This window comes from Gymnoscopelus microlampas (genome assembly GCF_963454915.1).
Source record: "Gymnoscopelus microlampas genome assembly, chromosome: 18".
Lineage (NCBI taxonomy): Eukaryota > Metazoa > Chordata > Actinopteri > Myctophiformes > Myctophidae > Gymnoscopelus > Gymnoscopelus microlampas.
The window spans coordinates 28,420,364-28,440,755 of NC_139955.1; the positions used below are offsets into that span (position 1 = coordinate 28,420,364).

Consider the following 20,392-nt stretch of genomic DNA (forward strand, 5'->3'; position numbering starts at 1 on the left):
CCGCACTGTTAGTGTAACATTAACGTTAAATGCTCATTAAAAAAAGCCTCTATTCTGAGTGACCTCGGCTCAGAGTGTGGGGGGGAGAGTTAGAGAGAGTTAAGTTAATACTTGAGTAAAGAGGGAGTAAAGAGGTTTGAGTGTCCACCACCAGCAAACTTTCTTTATAGCACAGCATTCTGTTCTCTATTGTTCTTGACATACTGTATACTGACACAACCGGTGCAGTCCAACAGAGCATATATTCCCAACGATCAGAGTTCACACAGCCAAGTGGTTGAAGTTGACAATATTCCATTCTTGAATTCCTTATTGGTGGTCGAGATGTTAAGATGTCTACTCTCTGGCCTTCCTCCGTTCAGCTTCCTTTGTGATAAAAACAACCACAACACCACCACACATCAAGATTTTTTACTTTTTTCTTCTTCCCAGTGTACTGCATAGAAAACACTGGCACACATAACCAGATGTTTGTTTTAGCATTGCTAACATGATACCCAGTGGACATGGTCTTAAAACGATGCATTGTGCCCGTCTATGCTGTAGTGGTTAAGATATTTAACTCTGGAACCGCATGTACAGTACTGTGTTGGCACACACGTGCACACAGTACACACACACACACACACACACACTCGCACATGCACACGCACACACACACACACACACACACACACACACACACACACACACACACACACACACACACACACACACACACACACACACACACACACACACACACACACACACACACACACACTTCTACTTATGCTTTTGTGGCTGTCCGTCTAAACATTTTCAGAGGGAGAGGACTGCCCGCACTGGCACAAAAATGTGCAATGCCTCATCACTGAACGCAGACACTGGGGTCAGTGTCTACACACACACACAGTATAAACCAGGGATGGGTGTTACAGGAAGGATGGGTATAGAACAAGATTAGAGGTTAAATTTCCGGTAGTTCAATGGCTTCAACAATATAGACAGTGTTAGGCAAACCATCGACCGTATTTATGTGACAGCTTGCTTTTTTGTTCTTAATCGTACTTGGGGTCAGGCTCAGATTACAATAAAATCAGTTTGTCCACTTCTTTTTCTGGAGGCACTGGTCTGTCTCTCGTCAGCACCAAAACACAACTGATTTCTTTTTTTTTAATGGTGTAATTATTTGTATTTATGTATACCTACAGTACATTTTGTGGTCATTCTCATGGTACAAATTCTTAGCACAGGTTGAGTGACGTCATGTTAGGTCAGGCTATGTTCCATTCCATGCCATTCCATACTTTTACAGCCAGCTCTATTACACATTTCATTCTGTCACTCTGTTTTATTTCCCCTGTTGAGACTAAATAGCACTCAGTAGCTTAACAGGCCCCCTTGGTCTCTTGGGCTGGAGTATATTTGTGTGTGTGTGTGTGTGTGTGTGTGTGTGTGTGTGTGTGTGTGTGTGTGTGTGTGTGTGTGTGTGTGTGTGTGTGTGTGTGTGTGTGTGTGTGTGTGTGTGTGTGTGTGTGTGTGTGTGTGTGTGTGTGTGTGTGTGTGTGCGTGCGCGTGCGTGCATGTGTGTACACATGTCTGAGACACACATGTCTGAGACACACTTGTCTGTCTCACTTTGAGCACGAGCAAATCCATTTCCTCGGCAGAAATTGTTTCATATCTCCTCCAAATAGCCAAATCTGTCATTTAAATAACAATGTGCCATGGTGCAGGGCACATAAAGGGAATAGGAGACAACACTCTGATTGCTCTAATGCCCAAAACACACCAATGACTACTTCAGATATTAAATTCCACCCCTTTGTGCCTTACTTTGCGCCGACATTATCTGCCGTCTATCAAAATTGCAGTTGAACACGTCCCCAAGGTGCAGCTTTAGATCATGCACTACCATGTGCCATTGAGACCCTCCAGAAAAACGTGGGCAAAATCCTTGATTATACGGGCTAAAATCCTTGATTTTGCAATGAAATATGCAGGATTCTTATGTGATTTTATGTGGTGAAGTTGCGAAATATGCGGAAATATGCGGAAAATATGGCCCGCACATTTTGTGATGTGATTATTGTGGTGAATATGCGATTATGCGCCCTTTTTGAAAAATAATTACCCCCGCATAATCTGTGCCATTTGGCTGATTATGCAATGAATTATGTGATCGCATAATCGTGTTTTTCTGGAGGGTCAAATAGATTGTCTAAATAGTGCCCTTAATGTTTCTCTGTGTCATGTCTGTCTCTTAGTGTTTCTCTTAAGCCCTGTCCACACCAGCATAGATATTTCGAAAAACACCCATTTTCGTCTATGTTTGGGCCTCTCATCCACACAAACAGCACTTTTCTTTTTCTGAGAATAGCTATGTTTGACTCCCCCTGGGGAATAATTGTTAAAACTCTAATGAAAAGATTTAGAAAAGAAAAGAAAAAGTGAAGATTTAAAAAAATATATCAGTTTCAGTGGAACAGCGTAGAGATTTGGAAAAACAATTACATCACAGCTCAATTCGTGTATGCATGCCCATTGCCTGTAAACTACAACAATAATGGCAGATATATCTATCTATATCTACTTCACCGGCAAGTAAAGGTCGCACTGGATAAGTGTCGGCTAAATGCCTGAATTACAACTATAAATTGCAATGTTTCTGTGCCTGTCTGTCTCTTAATGTTTATGCATCGGTCTCTGTGGCTTCTGTCTCTTCTACTGTATCTCTCTCCCTTGGCCTTTGTTACCCTGTCTGACTATATGTCTCTGTCTGTCTCCCTCTGCCTGTCTCTTTCTCTCCCTCTGTCTCTGTCTCTCTCTCCCCTTCCCTCTCTCTTCGTCTCTCTCTCACCCCCCCCCCTCTCTCGCTGCAGCCGTTTTCCATTATCAGTGCCCAAACCAGCTTGTAAAAAAAGAGTGAAACTCAAACCACAGTTTTGAAAATTACAGAATTCCTTCATAAATGCCCTCTCCACGGCTTCCCTGGGTTCAGGCTTGAGGTGAAGCCTCCATACACACACACACACACACACACACACACACACACACACACACATACACATACACATACACACACACACACACACACACACACACACACACACACACACACACACACAAACACAAAGCAACCAGCACTCATGTGTTGGTCGCTTTACAGTAAACACAAATAGGCCTGCTCACACTTACACACACATATGCACATATACAGTTCACACAAACACAAAGCAACCAGCACTCTCATGTGCAAAGGCGCGCGCGCGCACTCACACACACACACACACACACACACACACACACACACACACACACACACACACGTGTGTGTGTGTGCAGTAATAGCCTTTTGGCTACATCTCTTTCCTTCCCTTCCCTCAAACTCCAACCAGAGCCATTTCCTCCACCAGCCCTGGCTGCATAGCAACAGGGCACGCCGCCCTAGCAACGTCAACATTATAGCTCATTAAGCTGTAGCGGAGTGCAAATGAAGTGTCTGTGGTGGATTGTTCTAAAATGTTTTCTGATTTGTCTGTTTTCTTTGATATCGATTGTGTATTTATTCTATCTAGTCTGTTTGTCAACGAGTGAAAGATGACATTTTGATCTCTACGCTATAATTGTATTGTAATGCTTTCTTACCCACTCCACTGGTCCGTTAGAAGTTTTTTTGTTCCAATATGAGATACCCACCAGGGCTTCCCCTCAATATTTGTGTCCATAGTCATTTTTCAATGGCATGGTTGACTGGTTCAAATACTGCACACATACATACAGTACACACACACATTATCACACATTTAAAATCAGACTTTTGCCGATTACAGAGCAATTTGAAAGACAGAAATATGAAAGAACAATGGAGAGAGATAGACAACACATGAGTATGAGAGAGAGGGAAGAAGGCAGTAGAGTCGATATAACTGGTAATCACATGCTGTGCTACTTTGGATGTCGGTATAAATCACAATTATTAGAGCATGCCTACTGGTGGAGATTTATGCTCTACTAACCACACCTTTAGTTTTGCTAAACACCAAGGCCAATGTCACTGTTGATTTGGTTCAATTAACAGACACACCCGCACAGCAATGTGAGCTGCACATCTGCTTTTATACCCCCACCAACAACACATGTACAGCATTCAAGTTTAACAATGAGGCAGTCACTATAGTTCAACATTTTCATTTACACCCTGTAGTGTGTAGCCATCAAATCACAACCCAAGGCCATGACAATTCATACTGAACTTGAGAACAAAGGGATTCTACTGTTGCGCCTCAGCCTTAAACGGCCAGTCCGGTGCGTCACAAGGGTAGGGACAATAGATGCAGAAGAGATGAACGCTGGAGCAAGTCATTCATGACTCTGAGGAAGGTCGTAAGACCGAAACGTCAGTCAACTTTTTACTTGCACCTAAACAATAAAAGGCTTAAATTGTCCGTGTTGCTCCAGCGTTCATCTCTTCTGAATTCATACTGAACATTGGATCTCAAAGTTCAAGTTGTGTAGAGGGACAATTAGCACATTCATTGTCATGCATAACTTTAGAACTATCTATTGTAGAATGATGAGACTGATTAAATTTTCAAGCTTATGTCAAGCCAGGCATTACACACAACCTAGTTTCCCCATGTTTCGTCTACTAGAGCTGCATGAGACAGATAAAGCAAACAGTGAAAGTATCTAATGTTTATGTCATTTTCTCTGTTCCTTCACCCTGCACTAAAAAATGACATTTATTCTTAGTGCTAATTATTATTTACACATTCTAAAGTTACTAGTTCGTACCCAAGGACTAGAGATCTCATAACCCATGGCAAAAATGCTAATAAACAACAAATTTGGGGAATGTGAAAAATCAGCTTTGTCAGTCCCTGCATATGCCAGTGGTCAATGCACATGTGCAATTTCAGATCCATTGACCAACCCACTAAGGAGGGAAAATGCATGAGAACGGCCATGTAACTGTAATGTAATAAATGTTCCAGTCTTTGGTTGTTGTCACTGTATATAACACTGAGTGCTACTGTGGGTTCCTGCCGACACAAATGATGAGACCATTTTGTAATTAAGGCTGCTTCGCTTTATTGACTACACATGTCCATGAACAACAACACAGGATTATATGGTGCGCCAAGTCTATTCTGCTTGCTATGCGTTTAAATGAAAGTCCTTTAGACTCGAAGCCAAATGGCGGTGCAAACAACACTATCAGCCTTGTGTTTGTGAGAAGGGTCGTATACAGTACTGTTTTCTGTCCTAACGCAAACTTGCCCCTAAAGGTCCCCTCCACCCAGCCCCATCCCCAAGATTGGGGTGCCTTGTCTGGGTAGAGGCGGGCGGCTCACTAAAAGAAAACTACAGGTGAAATGTCTGCCAAGTGGGGTCAACGACATTGCTTCTTTCCTATTGTTTGACTTGACGCCTGGTTCACCAACATTGAACTCCATGCTTTAGTCGAATGCAACACACAGCAACACACCCCTTTGTTCCCATAACAAAGGGGTGCGGAAGTGAACGGACTGGGAGGCAAACTGCAGCCGGGAGTTCGGTGGAATACATTGCAGTCAATGAGGGCCAGGTGGACTAGCTTATGAACAAACACTATTTCTGAACAACGGCAACCTTTGTAAAATACTCGGCCCGGGAAAATATTAGAAGACAAATCACACATTGTTTTCTGCTGTGTTGCTTTTTCGATGTGTACACTCACTGTGTCATTTTATTGAGGTATCTAAATAGCACAATACAAAGTATGTTTCTGAACATGCCAAAGTATCGCAAGACTGTCAATCAGCCTGACAACCAAATCTTGCGATACTGCCAATCCAGAAACGATACATGGCACTGTTTACACACCTGAATCAAATTATACAGTGTGCACATCGAAAAACAAGTGATTAGAAAACAACCTGTGATACAGTATGTCTTCTGTTATGTTTGTGAACCTTGGTGTCGGTCATGCAATTCATTTGAGGGATCAAATCAGTCAACAATAATGTGGGAACACAACCTGACAGAAATCCAAAGGTCATATTAGTCTGCCTACTTACCCTGAAATCTCCCTCCACACAGCTGATTCAAATTAATTATCAGTGCTTATTATCAAGAGCTGAAGTCACTTAACAAGCACCACTGAATCCCCATGCAGAGATTCAGGTGTCAGAGCAGCAACAGCAGCCAGTCAGAATGGAACACTGCTAAGAGCAAGTGTCAAGGGACGAGCATTGATCATTAATTACAAATCTGCTTCATCTCTCCATGCGTATATGCCAATGGTCAATGTGTGATTTCAGATTAATTGATCAACCAACGGAGAAAAATGCAGTAAGAATGGACTGAGGACAGTCAGACAGAACAGAAGACATACAGAGATTTCTTAATTGTACTGTAAGATTTATAAGATAGATCAAATTTGACTATGGCACTGCAGCATGTTGTGTTACAGGAAATCCATGAGCAACATTCTGGGGATGAAAAGTCCTTCAGAAACAGAACAACTTGAAAAAAAAAAAAAAACTTGCTCCACTGTATTTGCTTCAGTCAGTGAGTTCAGTGGTTCCTCAAGAATCAAGGACTTGACCCATTTAGACAGAGGCCGATTTTAAAAACGCCTTCTAAATCCTAATTTAAGTTTTCAGAAAATGTTCTATTTTCTTATTTAAAAAGTATGCAAAATTCCTGTTGCTATATACAGTACATAGCAATATCTAAAATGACAGATTCTTTCCCGGTTTTAAAGGTATAACAAATTATAGGCTTTCCCTTATCTAACAGGGCACTCCTGCTCCACTGTATCTGCTTCAGTCAGTGAGTTCAGACTATGGTTCCCAGGTGTGAGATCGTGGACCTGGGTCGGTGGCTGCTAAAAAGCCAATGGCAGGCATGCTCTGTAAAGCTTAATTAAATACATAAACATGGAAACAAAAAACTACAGCAACACACCACCAGCACTTCACACATATGTGCGCTTTGGTAAGGGTTCACTCTCCTTGCACAACTTCTATTGCTCCAGAGGGAAATTGCTGCACTTTTGCCATAATTGCCTCAAAACTGCTAGCTAATTATGACCTTCTGAAAACAAACCCATAGATTGAATCTGACATTTCCCAACACATGCAGAATACAAATTCCTTCTTCAACTGGTAGAAGCCCAGTAAAAGTTTGAACGTATAAAAGTAGGTTCAACTTAGAGTTTTAACCGTTCTAAATAACAAATGTCTTTGACTTCTTTCTACAGTTACAGCCCCTTTATGCTGGCATTAACCACTTGAAGCCCAGCATCCCTATTTTGGGGGGAACATTCTCAACATTTTTGTCCAAGTGATTTGGTCCAGAGTCCAGACTAGGGAAAAAAGAGTGCACCAAGTAAAGAGGCAACTCATGTCTAGTTTACCAAGTATGGGGTTTAAGTGGTTAACATGGAAATACATTCTCACTACAGAGTGTTGTCTTTACCCTATCAGCCCCTTTACAGAGCTGGCATTGACATTCTTCTGTACGTGTATGTATGTGTACGTCGTATATGTTTTCTTTTTATTTTGTTATCTTACCTGTGAATTTTAATTGACTGTTGTTGTTTATCCCTATGGATGGTGTTTATCTTGTAAAGCACTTTGTAGCATTGTTTTTGAAAAGCGCTTTATAGATAAAGTTTATTATTATTATTCTCACTACAGAATGCCGTCTTACCTTACAGCAGTGATGGAAAGTAACTAAGTACATTTACTCAAGTACTATACTTAAGTTCAATTTTGAGGTACTTTTACTTTACTGGAGTATTTCCAATTTTCAATACTTTTACTTCTACTCCACTACATCTCAGAGGCAAATATTGTACTGTAGTTACTTTGCAGATATACATGATTACATTATAAAACATACCACTTTAGCCCTATTGTATACCTAGGCTATTTGAAAATAGCCGATCTACAAGCTCACAGCGCGTCGCATTACGACGCGTTGTGAACTTGTAGATCTGCTATTTTCAAACATTTTAGTACTTTTACTTTTGGTACTTTAAGTACATTTTGATACCAATACTTTTGTACTTTCACTCAAGTACATTTTGAATTCCAAACTTTTACTTGTAACAGAGTACTTCTACATTGCAGTATTGATACTTTTACTTAAGTAAAACATTTGAGTACTCCACCAATGCCCTTACAGCCCCTTTACAGCTGGCATAAAGCTCCCAAAACACCTTGTTAGATCCCGTCACTCAAACCACAAACCACAATAAAGATCCAGTCGTTCCTGGAGGTGGTCAGAGATGCAATTGGACATACTGACAACAATAAAGTAATGATGGTTCAGAACTTTACTCCCAAAGTAACATTTAATGTACAGTGGGTGACCATTGACTTTGTCGCTTTTCATAAGAGTATCACTTCACTCATTTGCCTCACCCGCTTTGCAGTAAATTTAAGTTCCAAATACTACCACAAGGTGCCGCTTTGGAGTCACTTTTTTTGTGACAGACAGACAGACAGCCAGACAGACAGCCAGACAGACAGACAGACAGACAGACAGATAGATGTCTTATATTATTATTAATAATAATAATAATAACTAGCAATAATTACGTGTGCTTAGAGCGTTTAAATTGGGTTTTCTGTTCAGCGTCGGGCAGTCAGGAACGCATCTCTGTCATTTTAGAAATGTTCAGACACACATTGGTTTCTGTCTGTCTGTCTGTCTGTCTGTCTGTCTGTCTGTCTGTCTGTCTGAAAAGTCCGTGGAGAGACAGACAGACAGACAGACAGACGTCTTATATGTTGTTTTTTTCTCGCATCAATTTCTGTATAGTATGATTCTACCTCTTTCGTCTATAAATGAAATAGTCCAGTTAGTGTAGCGGTTAAAACTGATGTCCGGCGATTTTACGACCCGGGTTCGAATCTCACGCTATTAGCATGCTGACCTGCTATTTTTACTTTTACTTCTACTCCACTACATCTCAGAGGAAAATATTGTACTTTTACTCCACTACCATTATTTGAACGCTTTAGTTACTAGTTACTTTGCAGATATAAATCATTACATTATAAAACATACATTATTTGCCCTATTTCATATAGTCTATTTGAAAATGGCCGATCTACAAGCTCACAATGCATTGCGACGCATTGTGAGCTTGTAGATCAGCTATTATCAAACATTTATTTGCCAATACTTTTGCACTTTTACTTTGATTGAACTCAAGTAACATTTTGAGTTCATCCATGACCGTAACAGACGACCGTCATGTGATCCATGGCCAACAGCGAGGCGTTTGTTTTCATTCTTATAAGACCGCGTGGCTCATTTATATGCACGTGAAAGTAACTAAGAGGAAAGTAACTAAGTACATTTACTCCATGTCCACTTGTTGCTGACGGTGGTAGTGTAGGAGCAGCGCTGTAAAAGCCCCAAGCGTCATCGGTGCAGGAAAGATGCGTATTTGGTTGTACACACGGAGACGCAAGGGTGGCGTTTTCAGTCGGAATTCAAATCATGATGCAACACTTTGTGAGCTTGTAGATCGGCTATTTTCGCTACTTTTATGGGACACTGTTGTACAACAAAGTAGAATTAATTTGTGAAGAAAGAAAAACCCATTAACAGTTGAAAATAGCCTACACCAGAGGTTTTCAACCAGTGGTCCGGGGACCACCAGTGGTCCTTGAGGGGGTTCCAGGGGGTCCCCAGCCAAATTAATAGTTAGCAACCAAATTGACCCTTATGTGTCTGTAACTCTTAATGTACAAATGGAACCAAATGGACCCGTCAGGGTCCATTTGGTTCCATTTGTACACTCTCAGAGTTAAATGAACACTGATGATGATGATACAGTGTAGATTGGGACGCCCAAGAAATCTAAATGGTTGAGTCCCTGGCATATCTTTTCAAATGGGGGTCCCTGGGCTAATATGTGTCAATTTGGGGGTCCTTGATGGGAATAAGGTTGAAAACCACTGGCCAATAAGGTTGAAAACCACTGGCCTACACCATTTCTGCCCATCCCTCTAACTTCATGTAGGCGCATTAAAAATATCAAAATTGGCCGCTCTGAATTTGTATCTGAACAAATACTTTGATAGAAGAGATAGGCCTACAGAGGTACTGTAGGGGGGAGGGGGAACCTGATAGCAGAGTTCCTCACTTGGCTTATTTGGAATAATCATTAACATAACCGGTTTGGCAAGAGACTGGGCCAGTGTTGTAGGCTAGTGCTAATTTTGGAAGTGGGGGAGCAAGGTTCTTGAGCGGATTGGAGTTTTTTTTTTGTTACTTTATTTCGGTTTTAGGGTTAAGCTCTGATCCACCCGTCCCCCCCTCCCACGAAAGCCCCCCGACCCCCCGCACGCAACCACTCCGCCGCGCTGCGCCAGGCCGCGCTGCGCTAAAACGCACTGTCTGTGCCTGTGGTGGCCTACTGAAAGCTAATAACATAGTAGTATGACAAGGGTGCAATTATATTCAATGATATTCAATTGTTTTGTGGAAAACACATGGCTCATCATGCTTAATTAAAGAGAGACTCACTTGCCTTTTCTTAGTGCTTTTCATTGTTTGGACAGAAGAAATTGTAAACATTTAGCCAATATTCGATAATCATTAAATAACAGACAGTGAACTGGTAAACTGGTGACAGCATGTCATGGATAGCACATTAATTCTTAAACAATATTGAGGAGGAAATAAGTATAAACGAGGAAATAAAATAAAACAAACCAAAAAGACGCCAATAACCCCTGTCTTATAAAAACTGCCAAAGTGGGTCGGGGTTATCTGACATGACAGGCTGTGCCACTTTGGTTTTTGTGCTTTCTGCCGTGCGATGTGCTCGCAGCCAAGTCTTGACATAAGGCTCTGGATTCCAGGACCTGAGCGGAGGTCCATATGTCTAATAAACATCAGAGCCGACACACGTTCTGTATGTAGTCGCGAACGGAGTGATGTTATTATGAGGTTCAATGTTCATCAAACTAAAGCCGCACACGCATTCTGCCGAGCTGCATGGAATGAGCATATTACAGTTAATAAGGGGTACGAGTGCAGCTGGTACCCTTCTCCCTCCACATTCTATGTAGGCCTAGGCATAGTCCCTAAAAGCATTCACTGAAGATTTTTCGAAATCTCACCTGCACAACCCAATATTATGCTGTTGTTACAAATGTAATGCAGTAAACATGAACGTAGCGTTAACCGTGGTGATGTGTTGGATAATATTCACCCGCAGCTGGTTTTAACGAGACAGCAGCGTATATGAAAATGCTTCACAGATGATCCGATCATCTTTATTTTTAAATTGATGATGAAAGCCGCACACGCAAAATGGGGGTCCCCAATATGGTTATTTTGGGGGGTCATGGCCTGAAAAAGATTGAGAACCCCTACTTTGATGCATCTCTCTCTCTCTCTCTCTCTCTCTCTCTCTCTCTCTCTCTCTCTCTCTCTCTCTCTCTCTCTCTCTCTCTCTCTCTCTCTCTCTCAGAGAGAGACCTTGTCTTTGTACAGAGAGACAGAGAGAGAGAGCGCATCTGGATAAAAGAGACTTTGTCTTTGTATAGAGAGAGAGAGATAATTAACATAACCGGTTTAGCGATGAATAGACTGGACAAGGAGCACATGTCGTTGAAGAGTTTTTTGGTTTGCAGTTTACTTAAGTAAAAATATCAATACTGCAATGTAGAAGTAGCCTACTCTGTTACGAGTAAAGTATATATAGTAGGCCTATATTATATTAATTTCTCTCTCTCTCTCTCTCTCTCTCTCTGTGTGTCTCTCTCTGTGTGTGTGTCTCTCTCTCTCTCTCTCTCTCTCTCTCTCTCTCTCTCTCTCTCTCTCTCTCTCTCTCTCTCTCTCTCTCTCTCTCTCTCTCTCTCTGCCAAAAATAGACTAAAATGTTAGAAAATAGAGTTGCATCGCGACTCTTTGTGGGCTTGTAGATCAGATTTTTTTGCCTATTTAATAGCCACGCTGAAATTGCATCTGAACAAATAGCCTGCCTTGATAGACCCCCCCCCCCCCCCGCTCAAAGAAAGAGACACACGGCATAAGTGCACACACAGAAAGCACAGAACGTATGACCCCAGTATATATTAAATATATATATATATATATATAGTGCCACTGAACCACCACCACAGAAATACAATTTGTCAATTCAAATGAGCTATTGGCAAGAGAAAAAAATACGTTTATTTTCCCGTCTCGTTTTATCAATTAAGACGTTAAAATTAAACTAATGTTAAGCTCAGCATCATGCTATCTAACTTTATTTGCTTAATATTTTGCTTAATATAAATGTCACATCTTGTACTGTAAGCAACAGACAGGATCTTTCTCTGTCTTTCTAGGAAAAACAGTGCCTAAAAACCCCAAAACAAACAATTTTGCTATTCAAATGAGCTATTGGCATGATAAAACATACGTTTACATTTTCCAAAGCAAGTGTCAAAACATAATACAAAAGTGTAAAGTAATGTATGTACAGTTTGGAGAGGATATACAGTATACTAGTAACAAATATATTCTTGCTGTCTGCTGTGGGCTGTAGGCAGCTGTAGGCAGTAGACCGCTGCTGCCCCTAGTGGCACAGAGTGGAAATCATACATGCCCTGCATGAAACGCATGAGAAGAATGAAAAAAAACGACAAAGTCAATGGTCACCCACTGTAGGTTCATTGTTAGGTTTCCATGATGATGATTAAAGGATGATTACGACCAACAACATTATTTTCACCCAGGCCAAAATTACTTCCACCATTCGGGGACTTTGTTTAAAACATAATCCATGATCATTATGTTATTTGGGTTTTCTGTCAAGGAAATATAGTTTAAAGAATTGTATAGTCTATGCGTGTGTGTGTTTATAAGGTTTGTTTTTACATTTAATTTCAGTTACTTAAACTGGACACATGACATGCATACAGACACACTGTGAAATGAAATGTTTACATCTCTCACACACACACACACGCACACGCGCGCGCACACACACACACACACACACACACACACACACACACACACACACACACACACACACACACACACACACACACACACACACACACACACACACACACACACACACACACACACACACACACACACACACACACACACACACGTGTACAGTACAAATACAGGAACACACACAGAAATGCACATCATCCACCCACCATACACACAAACACACCAAATGACTTACACTAGTGATGGAAGAATCATATTGCCTTTTACAGAATAGGATTTTCAACAGTGCTTTGTCAACCATGCTGCTAGTAATCTACCACTATGGGCTGCTGGCCTATGAAAACAATCATGCTTAATGATGAATATGTCAGAGCTCTCTTTGTTTGTGTAGCCTAATTATGGATTGTCTGTGTAGTGTATGGTATCTGATTCTGTAGAGGACTGTATCAGTGTCTGTCACAGCCTGCAGGAATGTATTCCTCTGCTGCCATCTGCTGGGGATATAAGTGTAGCTACAACGTTGCAAAGTAACTAGTACCCTATACTCTTATTACTGTAACTGAGTATCATTTTCATGTAGCTTAATTCTTTGTTCATTTTATAAAATCATTGATTATACTTTCACGTTAGTAGATTTAGGTTTTGTATAGCCTAACTACTTTTGGAAACATAAATTACAGTAGGCCACTGGCCACAGCCAAGAAGATATTCCATTGAAGTTTGCTTTGAACATTAATTGGCTTTGTCTCCAAATGGTTTCAACAAAACAGATACTACTCACCAACATACATTAACCACTTAAGCCCTATATACATTTCGGCCAAATAACAGATCTACAAGCTCACAATGATATGCAGCGCATTGTGAGCTTGTAGATCTGCTACTTTCAAAAGATTTTGATACAATGTATACATTTTAAAACATGTGAAATGGAAATGGGACATTCTGCACAATGAGTACTTTCTACTTTTGGTACTTTAAGTACATTCTGATGGCAATGCTTTTGTACTTTTACTTTATTAAATTTTGAATTCCGGACTTTTACTTGTAACAGAGTATTTCTACATTGCAGTATTGATACTTTTATTTAAGTGAAAAATTACTTTTTCCACCACTGCTTTTGTTATAGCTATCTCTAGCAGATTAGTCATGCTGAACCGCTTTGCGCATGTCAAAGGTTATATTCCAAATGAATGCTTTTGGGCATACTTTTATTTTGTAAACAGTTTAGGTTGGAATCTCATGGAAACTGCCTCATAACCAATCAGAAGGTTCCATCCCTTCAGGCTATGGCACGTAGAACCTCACTCACATGGTGTGCAGTGTTATTGTTTGTAGCCTGCATGAGCAAGCTGGCCAAGGGAGACAGAGACGGCCACTGTGCAGATTGTTTGTTACCAAGTTGCTTATTTCTAACTTAAAATGTTTTTAGATACATATTTTAGTGTGCTGATTAAGTTTACAATGAGTAATACACCGTCTGGGTGTCATCTTGAATGAGATTCATCCAAAACAGAGCATCTATTGTAAGGTATGCCCACAATGATGACCACAGTCACCATATGCTCTAAAATTGTGAAAAACACATTTTTCATTTCACTAGACCTTTAAATAATAACTCGACACATTTAGGTAATGACAATTCACTAAAATGTATATAGGTTAACGCTCAATTACGTGGGCCCCTCAGCCTATGCAGTACAATGCCCATATAGGGCCGTAATAAACAGGGCCTCCACCCGACTCTCCTATAGGGCCATTTTAGACTGTAAATCCTGTACGAGAAAATGTCTACAGGTGCTTTCTTGACCCACACATGACTTACAACCCGAGTACTGTGTTTATGTGCTAACCTGACTGCTCATTCTGGGTAGCGAGGGGGTGGGTGGGGGGGGGGGGGGTGAAAAAGAATAGCCCCAGGGGCTCGTGTGAGTCTTAATCCGTCCCTACCCACCAGTATATGGTGTCTGTCAGGTATGAGGTTATTATCGTTATTGGGTCTCTCCTGGCTTTATGGTGTTGAGCATGCGCACCAGTTCAAAGTCCTGACTGCTTATGGTGTGTACTCGCTTTATGTGTTGGCTGTCCTGTCCTTTCATTACTGGCTTTGACAGCCTTTTGCTTTCTTAAAGGAAAACACGTTAGGCTGTGTGCCTTTGGGCATGGTGATTGTTTACTGTTTATTTAGTACTGTACAAATATATTGCTTATATGTGTTATGTTATGCATTGTACATATTCTCCTGTTAATAAAGACCCTTAGATGGAAGCTCCTTCTCTGTGACTATTATCGGAGTCAGCTCTACCTCAGTGTATCTGAAGAGGCCTAGACCTCTAGCTCACCTAGGGAATTTGAACCTGCTGACCAGGGTTGCCATGTCTGCTTATTATAAGCGACTTTGGGCTTTGTTGCTTATAAATATTGGTAGTTGCGGGTTGCGTTTTTTGGTCTTAGTGTGGTTGCTTATTTGGACTTCTATCCTAAATGTTGTTTAAGTGGTTCTCAAACTTTTTCATGTCAAGGACCCCCCAAATTAATATGTACTTGGCCACAGATCTGAAAATATGGAACCCCCATACAAGATTTGTGTATTCAAAACATTCTTTTTCAAGATTAATCCTTGAAAATAGCAGATCTACAAGCTCGCAACGCGTCACATTGCTTGTAGATCGGCTATTTTCAAATAGCTGATACATACAGCTTCAAAGAGTTCATGTGGCCTATAGTCACTTCTTTTGGGCTCGTTTTCATAGACCTGGTTGCTTATTTATCTCCCAAATTCTGGCAACACTGCTGCATGGCCTCCTGTTGTCCACCATCAGCTCTTTGGTCTTGTTGACATTGAGAGCCTTGCTTCTGGCACCATTGTGTCAGATTCTCCACTGCTCTCCTGTTGTCTGTGACCGTGATCAAGCCTATCACTGTTGTGTTATCAGCTAACTTGACCACTATTGCAAAAAATCAATTCATAATGGAGATTGAGAGCCTTCCCAAGCATCATTATAATATAGGCCTGGACCGCTGGCGTAGCAGTCCGGGCACTTAAGCTCTGATGTAGCCTGACAGTGCATTGCGGGTTCAAGTCCCATTCCCTGACGATCTTTGTTGCATGTCTCTCCCCATCTCTCGCTCCCTGTTTCCTGTCCATCTCCACTATACCCTAGTATCAATTAAAGGCAGAAAAGCTCCCAAAAATACAGAAAGATGTCCTACCAGTAGGTTTGGCATAAAACATAAAACTAAATGGTTATGTGCAAATAAGACCTTAAAATGTAAGTAACCAGAGTAAAATCCTAAAAGGTTGATATAAAATCTATTCATAATGGAAAACCTTCCCAAACAGAATCTAAAAACCATACTTGACTTTGTGTAAATACGAATATGGATAAAAGTAATTATCCTGATTCAACAGAAAGGGAAATAAATAATGGCATCTCCAGACACCTCTACTAAACAGTTTCCCAACTTGTCTGATGACTACACAAGCATCAAAGCTGAGGGGATGACTGGCCTCCTTCAACTTCAACTTTAACTCCTCCACCTGACTCCCTAACTCCCTCTGCATGTTTGACTTTGAGACTAAGAGGTTGTGCAGCTCAGGCAGGAGAACCTTCATCAGGTTTCTCTCTGCTTCCACCCTGGTCTGTCTCTCATAATTTTCTCTCATCTGCTCTATTTCCTGTCTGTGTCTCTCTTCCATCTCTCTCCTTTCATTCTCTGTCTCTGCTCTAAACCTCTCTAGCTTCCTCTCTGTCTCCTCTCTTCTCCTAGACTCCCTCTTTAGCTCCCTCTTCAGCCCTCTCTTCTTATCTTCATCCCCCTCTTCCCTCATTTGGCTCTTGAGTTCACTTATTCTAATGTTCAGCATCCTGATGTCTCCCTCGTGCTTTTGAATTGGTCCTTCTATCTTCTTCAGAGAGCCCTTTAGCTCATTCTCAAACCTCTCTCTCATCTCTTTCTCCTCCATGTGTTTCCTCTCCTCCCTCTCCTTCTGAATCTTTCTCTCTATTACTCTGACTTTAGCCTCTGCCTCCTGGTAGATCTGAGTGCTGTAGAAGTTCTCCGGTTTTCCTGCCACCATGTTCTCTATCTTCTCCAGCAGCTCAGAAACCTGACTAGCATGGCTTCTGTCCTTAACGTCCAGGACATGGCATCTGTTCTCACATTTCTCTACAAGTTGTTGGAGTTCCCGACTGCCTGCTTGGAGAAGCTCCTCAACACTCTGCTCTTTCGTAGTGTCTTTATGTAGGAAGACAACAATGCTGTGTTCCCAACAGCTCTCTCCAAACATCTCCTCCATCTCCTCCATTGTGCCTCTCGTCTCTCTTTCAGAGGGCTCCGCTGGTATGACCAGGAGGAAGGCATGGGGTCCGGGGGCAGACAGATGGACGCAGAGCCCGACATCCTGTCTCATGTCCTCCCGAGGGCGTCCGGAGAAGTCTGGAGTGTCAACCAGCACCGTCTGTCTCCCGCAGACATTCCCCTCTCTCCTCCTGCTCCTCTGGTTCTGTGAAGAGGGACTGGCCTCAGCACCAAAGTCCTCCTTGCCCAGGATGGTGTTTCCTGCTGCCCTCATCCCAGCGCCAGTCCTCCCCAGCAGCACCAGTCTCAGCTCAGACACACTGGGAGACATTGGTGAGTCCAACCCGCTATGCCCTGCCACTGAAACACAACAGTATCAAATGAGCGCGCGCACACACACACACACACACACACACACACACACACACACACACTTTCTTGTTTGAAATGAGGCAACCACAGAGGATATAAAACAGCAAGTGGTGAAGAGCTGTGGGTGAACTTGCTTTTGTTTTCTTTTTTGGTCAATGGTTTATCTATCAGGAAGTAATAAACAGTGCTGTAATTTACTATGGACTCTGAACTCTGTGATGAGTCCTGTATGATAGGATGACATTTACATCTATCCTTAACATCTATTTGTTTGTCTATTGTGAACTGCAATCTTCTTTGTTTGTGGAGAAGAATGTTTAATTCACAATATCACTCTCATAACTGTTCGATTTTCTGGGATGGGGGGATCCATGCCACTGCTTTTGATATCCTCCTCTCGATATTAATTTTGATCACCAGAGGTGGGGATATTTTCTTATCCCTGCTCCTGGTCAGACTGAATTAAATACATGCTTTCCCTTTTGGGAAGTGTAGATGTCTGGTATTTTTGATAAATATCAAGATTTTTGGCTTTAGTGGAACGCTAAAGTCAAACATCTTGTTTCCATTGTGGTCCATTGTACTCAATTGTATCAGTAATACATACAATACAACACAATACAGAGGGGGCAGAGGATGCTACTACCAAGGTGTTCAAGGAGTTAAACTATGCTCACTTGTATCATAAAAATACGAGTATATTATACATATACTGTACATAGCCCACATAGTGGTGCACATGCATGTAAACTTCCCGATATCTGTATCTGACTGAACTAGCTCGCAAGCCTATGCATAATCTTTTTTTCCCAAATGTATTTCAAAAATAGAGAAAATAGCTTAGCCGACGTGAGCTTGTAGATTGGCTATTTCTTTCTATTACGACAAAGCATATATGGGCTTAAGAAAATGTACGCCACTTCAATCTTTGTGTGTAGATAAGATTACTTACTTCACCACGTCACAAGCCCCAAACAGCATGTAGGCTACTGATGAATAATGTTACCTGGTCTCAAGGCCTAAAACATACAATGCTTCTCCAGCCTATTTACTATTGTCGTATATTGGTCCATTGATCAGACAGGAAAAACACTATTCCATTACTATTCCCTGAGTGCAAGAAGAACAAGGATCCAGTTTAAAAGAGGGTTTGTCCATAGAAATGCTTTTATTTCTACAGACACCTGCATTCATTGCCAATCACAGAGTGTACTTGAATCACCAAAACATTGTACTTTATACACTGTTACCTTCTGCAACAAGAGGAGGGGCTTGGTGGTTTAAGCCCAGCCCCCAATTCATGTAGGCCTATCACACATCAAATACATGAATACTGAAAGGGTCGTGGCCAAGCCCCCGCAAACACTCTGGTATAACATTAGCATGTTCTTACAATGTGCCACCTTGTCTTATTGCCAATTATCAAACTTTACTTTTACACAAAGGCTGGTTTAGTATTTCTTGTTCAACATCTCTTAAGCTTCAAATTAAGTCCACACACATTATACATTCACAATTGCAAACAGCAGTTAGAAATACAATGAGTCAACAAAGTTTCAGTTACTTTAAGACTGAATATTTTCCTTAAATGACATTTCTCTTTGTTAACAACACAAGTCATAGTTATCCAGACTTTAATCATTTTAACTACACACTGCAGACCTAATACTGAAGAATAATAAAAGTGTATATATTTTAACTGTTTACCCAGTCATCTTGACCTGGCTTCTAACCATTCACTACACATTTGCTGTCTGTGACCTATGCCCAGGAAGGAGTAATGATTACTCTGATTAGTTTAAATGAATACAAAAGACTTCTTCTGATAATCAAGACAAGACAGAGGTTGTCAATGCCTCTGAACCAAGGAACAAAAGGTTTATCAAAATGACTGTTGTGCCTCTCTTACCTGGACTCTACAATGGCCAGGAACTCTGAACTGATTGCATTACAGCTGAGCCCACACAAAGCTGGGTGAAATCTCTCTCTGGCTTACATTATTTGACCAAAGGTCAAACTCAGTCCCAAATACAAACCTTCAAGTATTTTACCAATTAAATGGAATATCATAGAAATACATACTCTCATGTTTGAAATGCTACTTTTAGTTCTGGATATACCATACTATCAAAGACAATTGAAAAGAGCATCTCTTACCTTTGACTGCTATTGATATTATGCTTCAATTCAAATCCATTCAGAGCTTCATGCACATAGCCTGACTCCACCTAAAATGAAAGTAACTTACTGCAGTATTACACATACTGTAGCAACTGATGATTAAAGTCCATGCATGAGGCTTTTCAGTTATCAGCAATAAAGTTTTAAGCAGGCACCTTTGGTCAACATACCCAGTGCATTCTGTGCCACAGGTAATGACAGCCCTAGCCCATTCATCAGAAAACAATATTCTTTTGTTTCATTAATCAAATATCAATAGTATTTAGTTCATTTTGCTCTGTGAACCGGGTAGGTCTTAATAAAATAAGTGGGCCTATTGCAAAACATCATTGATTTGTAGCAGAGATTGAATTTATTAGAGACATGGGTTTGCCTAAATCATTTAATCATTTATTTATTTGTTTAAGCCAACATTGGTCAGCTCCCTTTTTTACCTTTGTCCATATGTCACTATTAAATCACACCAAAGCCTATAGCCTACAATCAGTAGGCTACTGTTGCCTAAGAACCAAGAACCCATAATGAGTTGGGGAAAAGGGTTATTCATGTTGATCACATGACCACATAGATTTGGACAAAT

The 20,392-nt window shown here is 41.0% G+C and overlaps 1 protein-coding gene across 1 annotated transcript; it reads right to left on the reverse strand.

Annotated features, from left to right (window-relative positions):
- Positions 1-336: 336 nt before the first annotated feature.
- On the reverse strand, positions 337-17,590 carry LOC311034007 (GTPase IMAP family member 9-like; the record flags this gene model as incomplete). Its single annotated transcript, XM_084041746.1, has 3 exons — positions 337-366; positions 16,424-16,843; positions 16,970-17,590. 3 exons carry the CDS (start codon positions 17,588-17,590, stop codon positions 337-339), a joined length of 1,071 nt encoding a protein of 356 aa, XP_083897872.1.
- Positions 17,591-20,392: the final 2,802 nt, after the last annotated feature.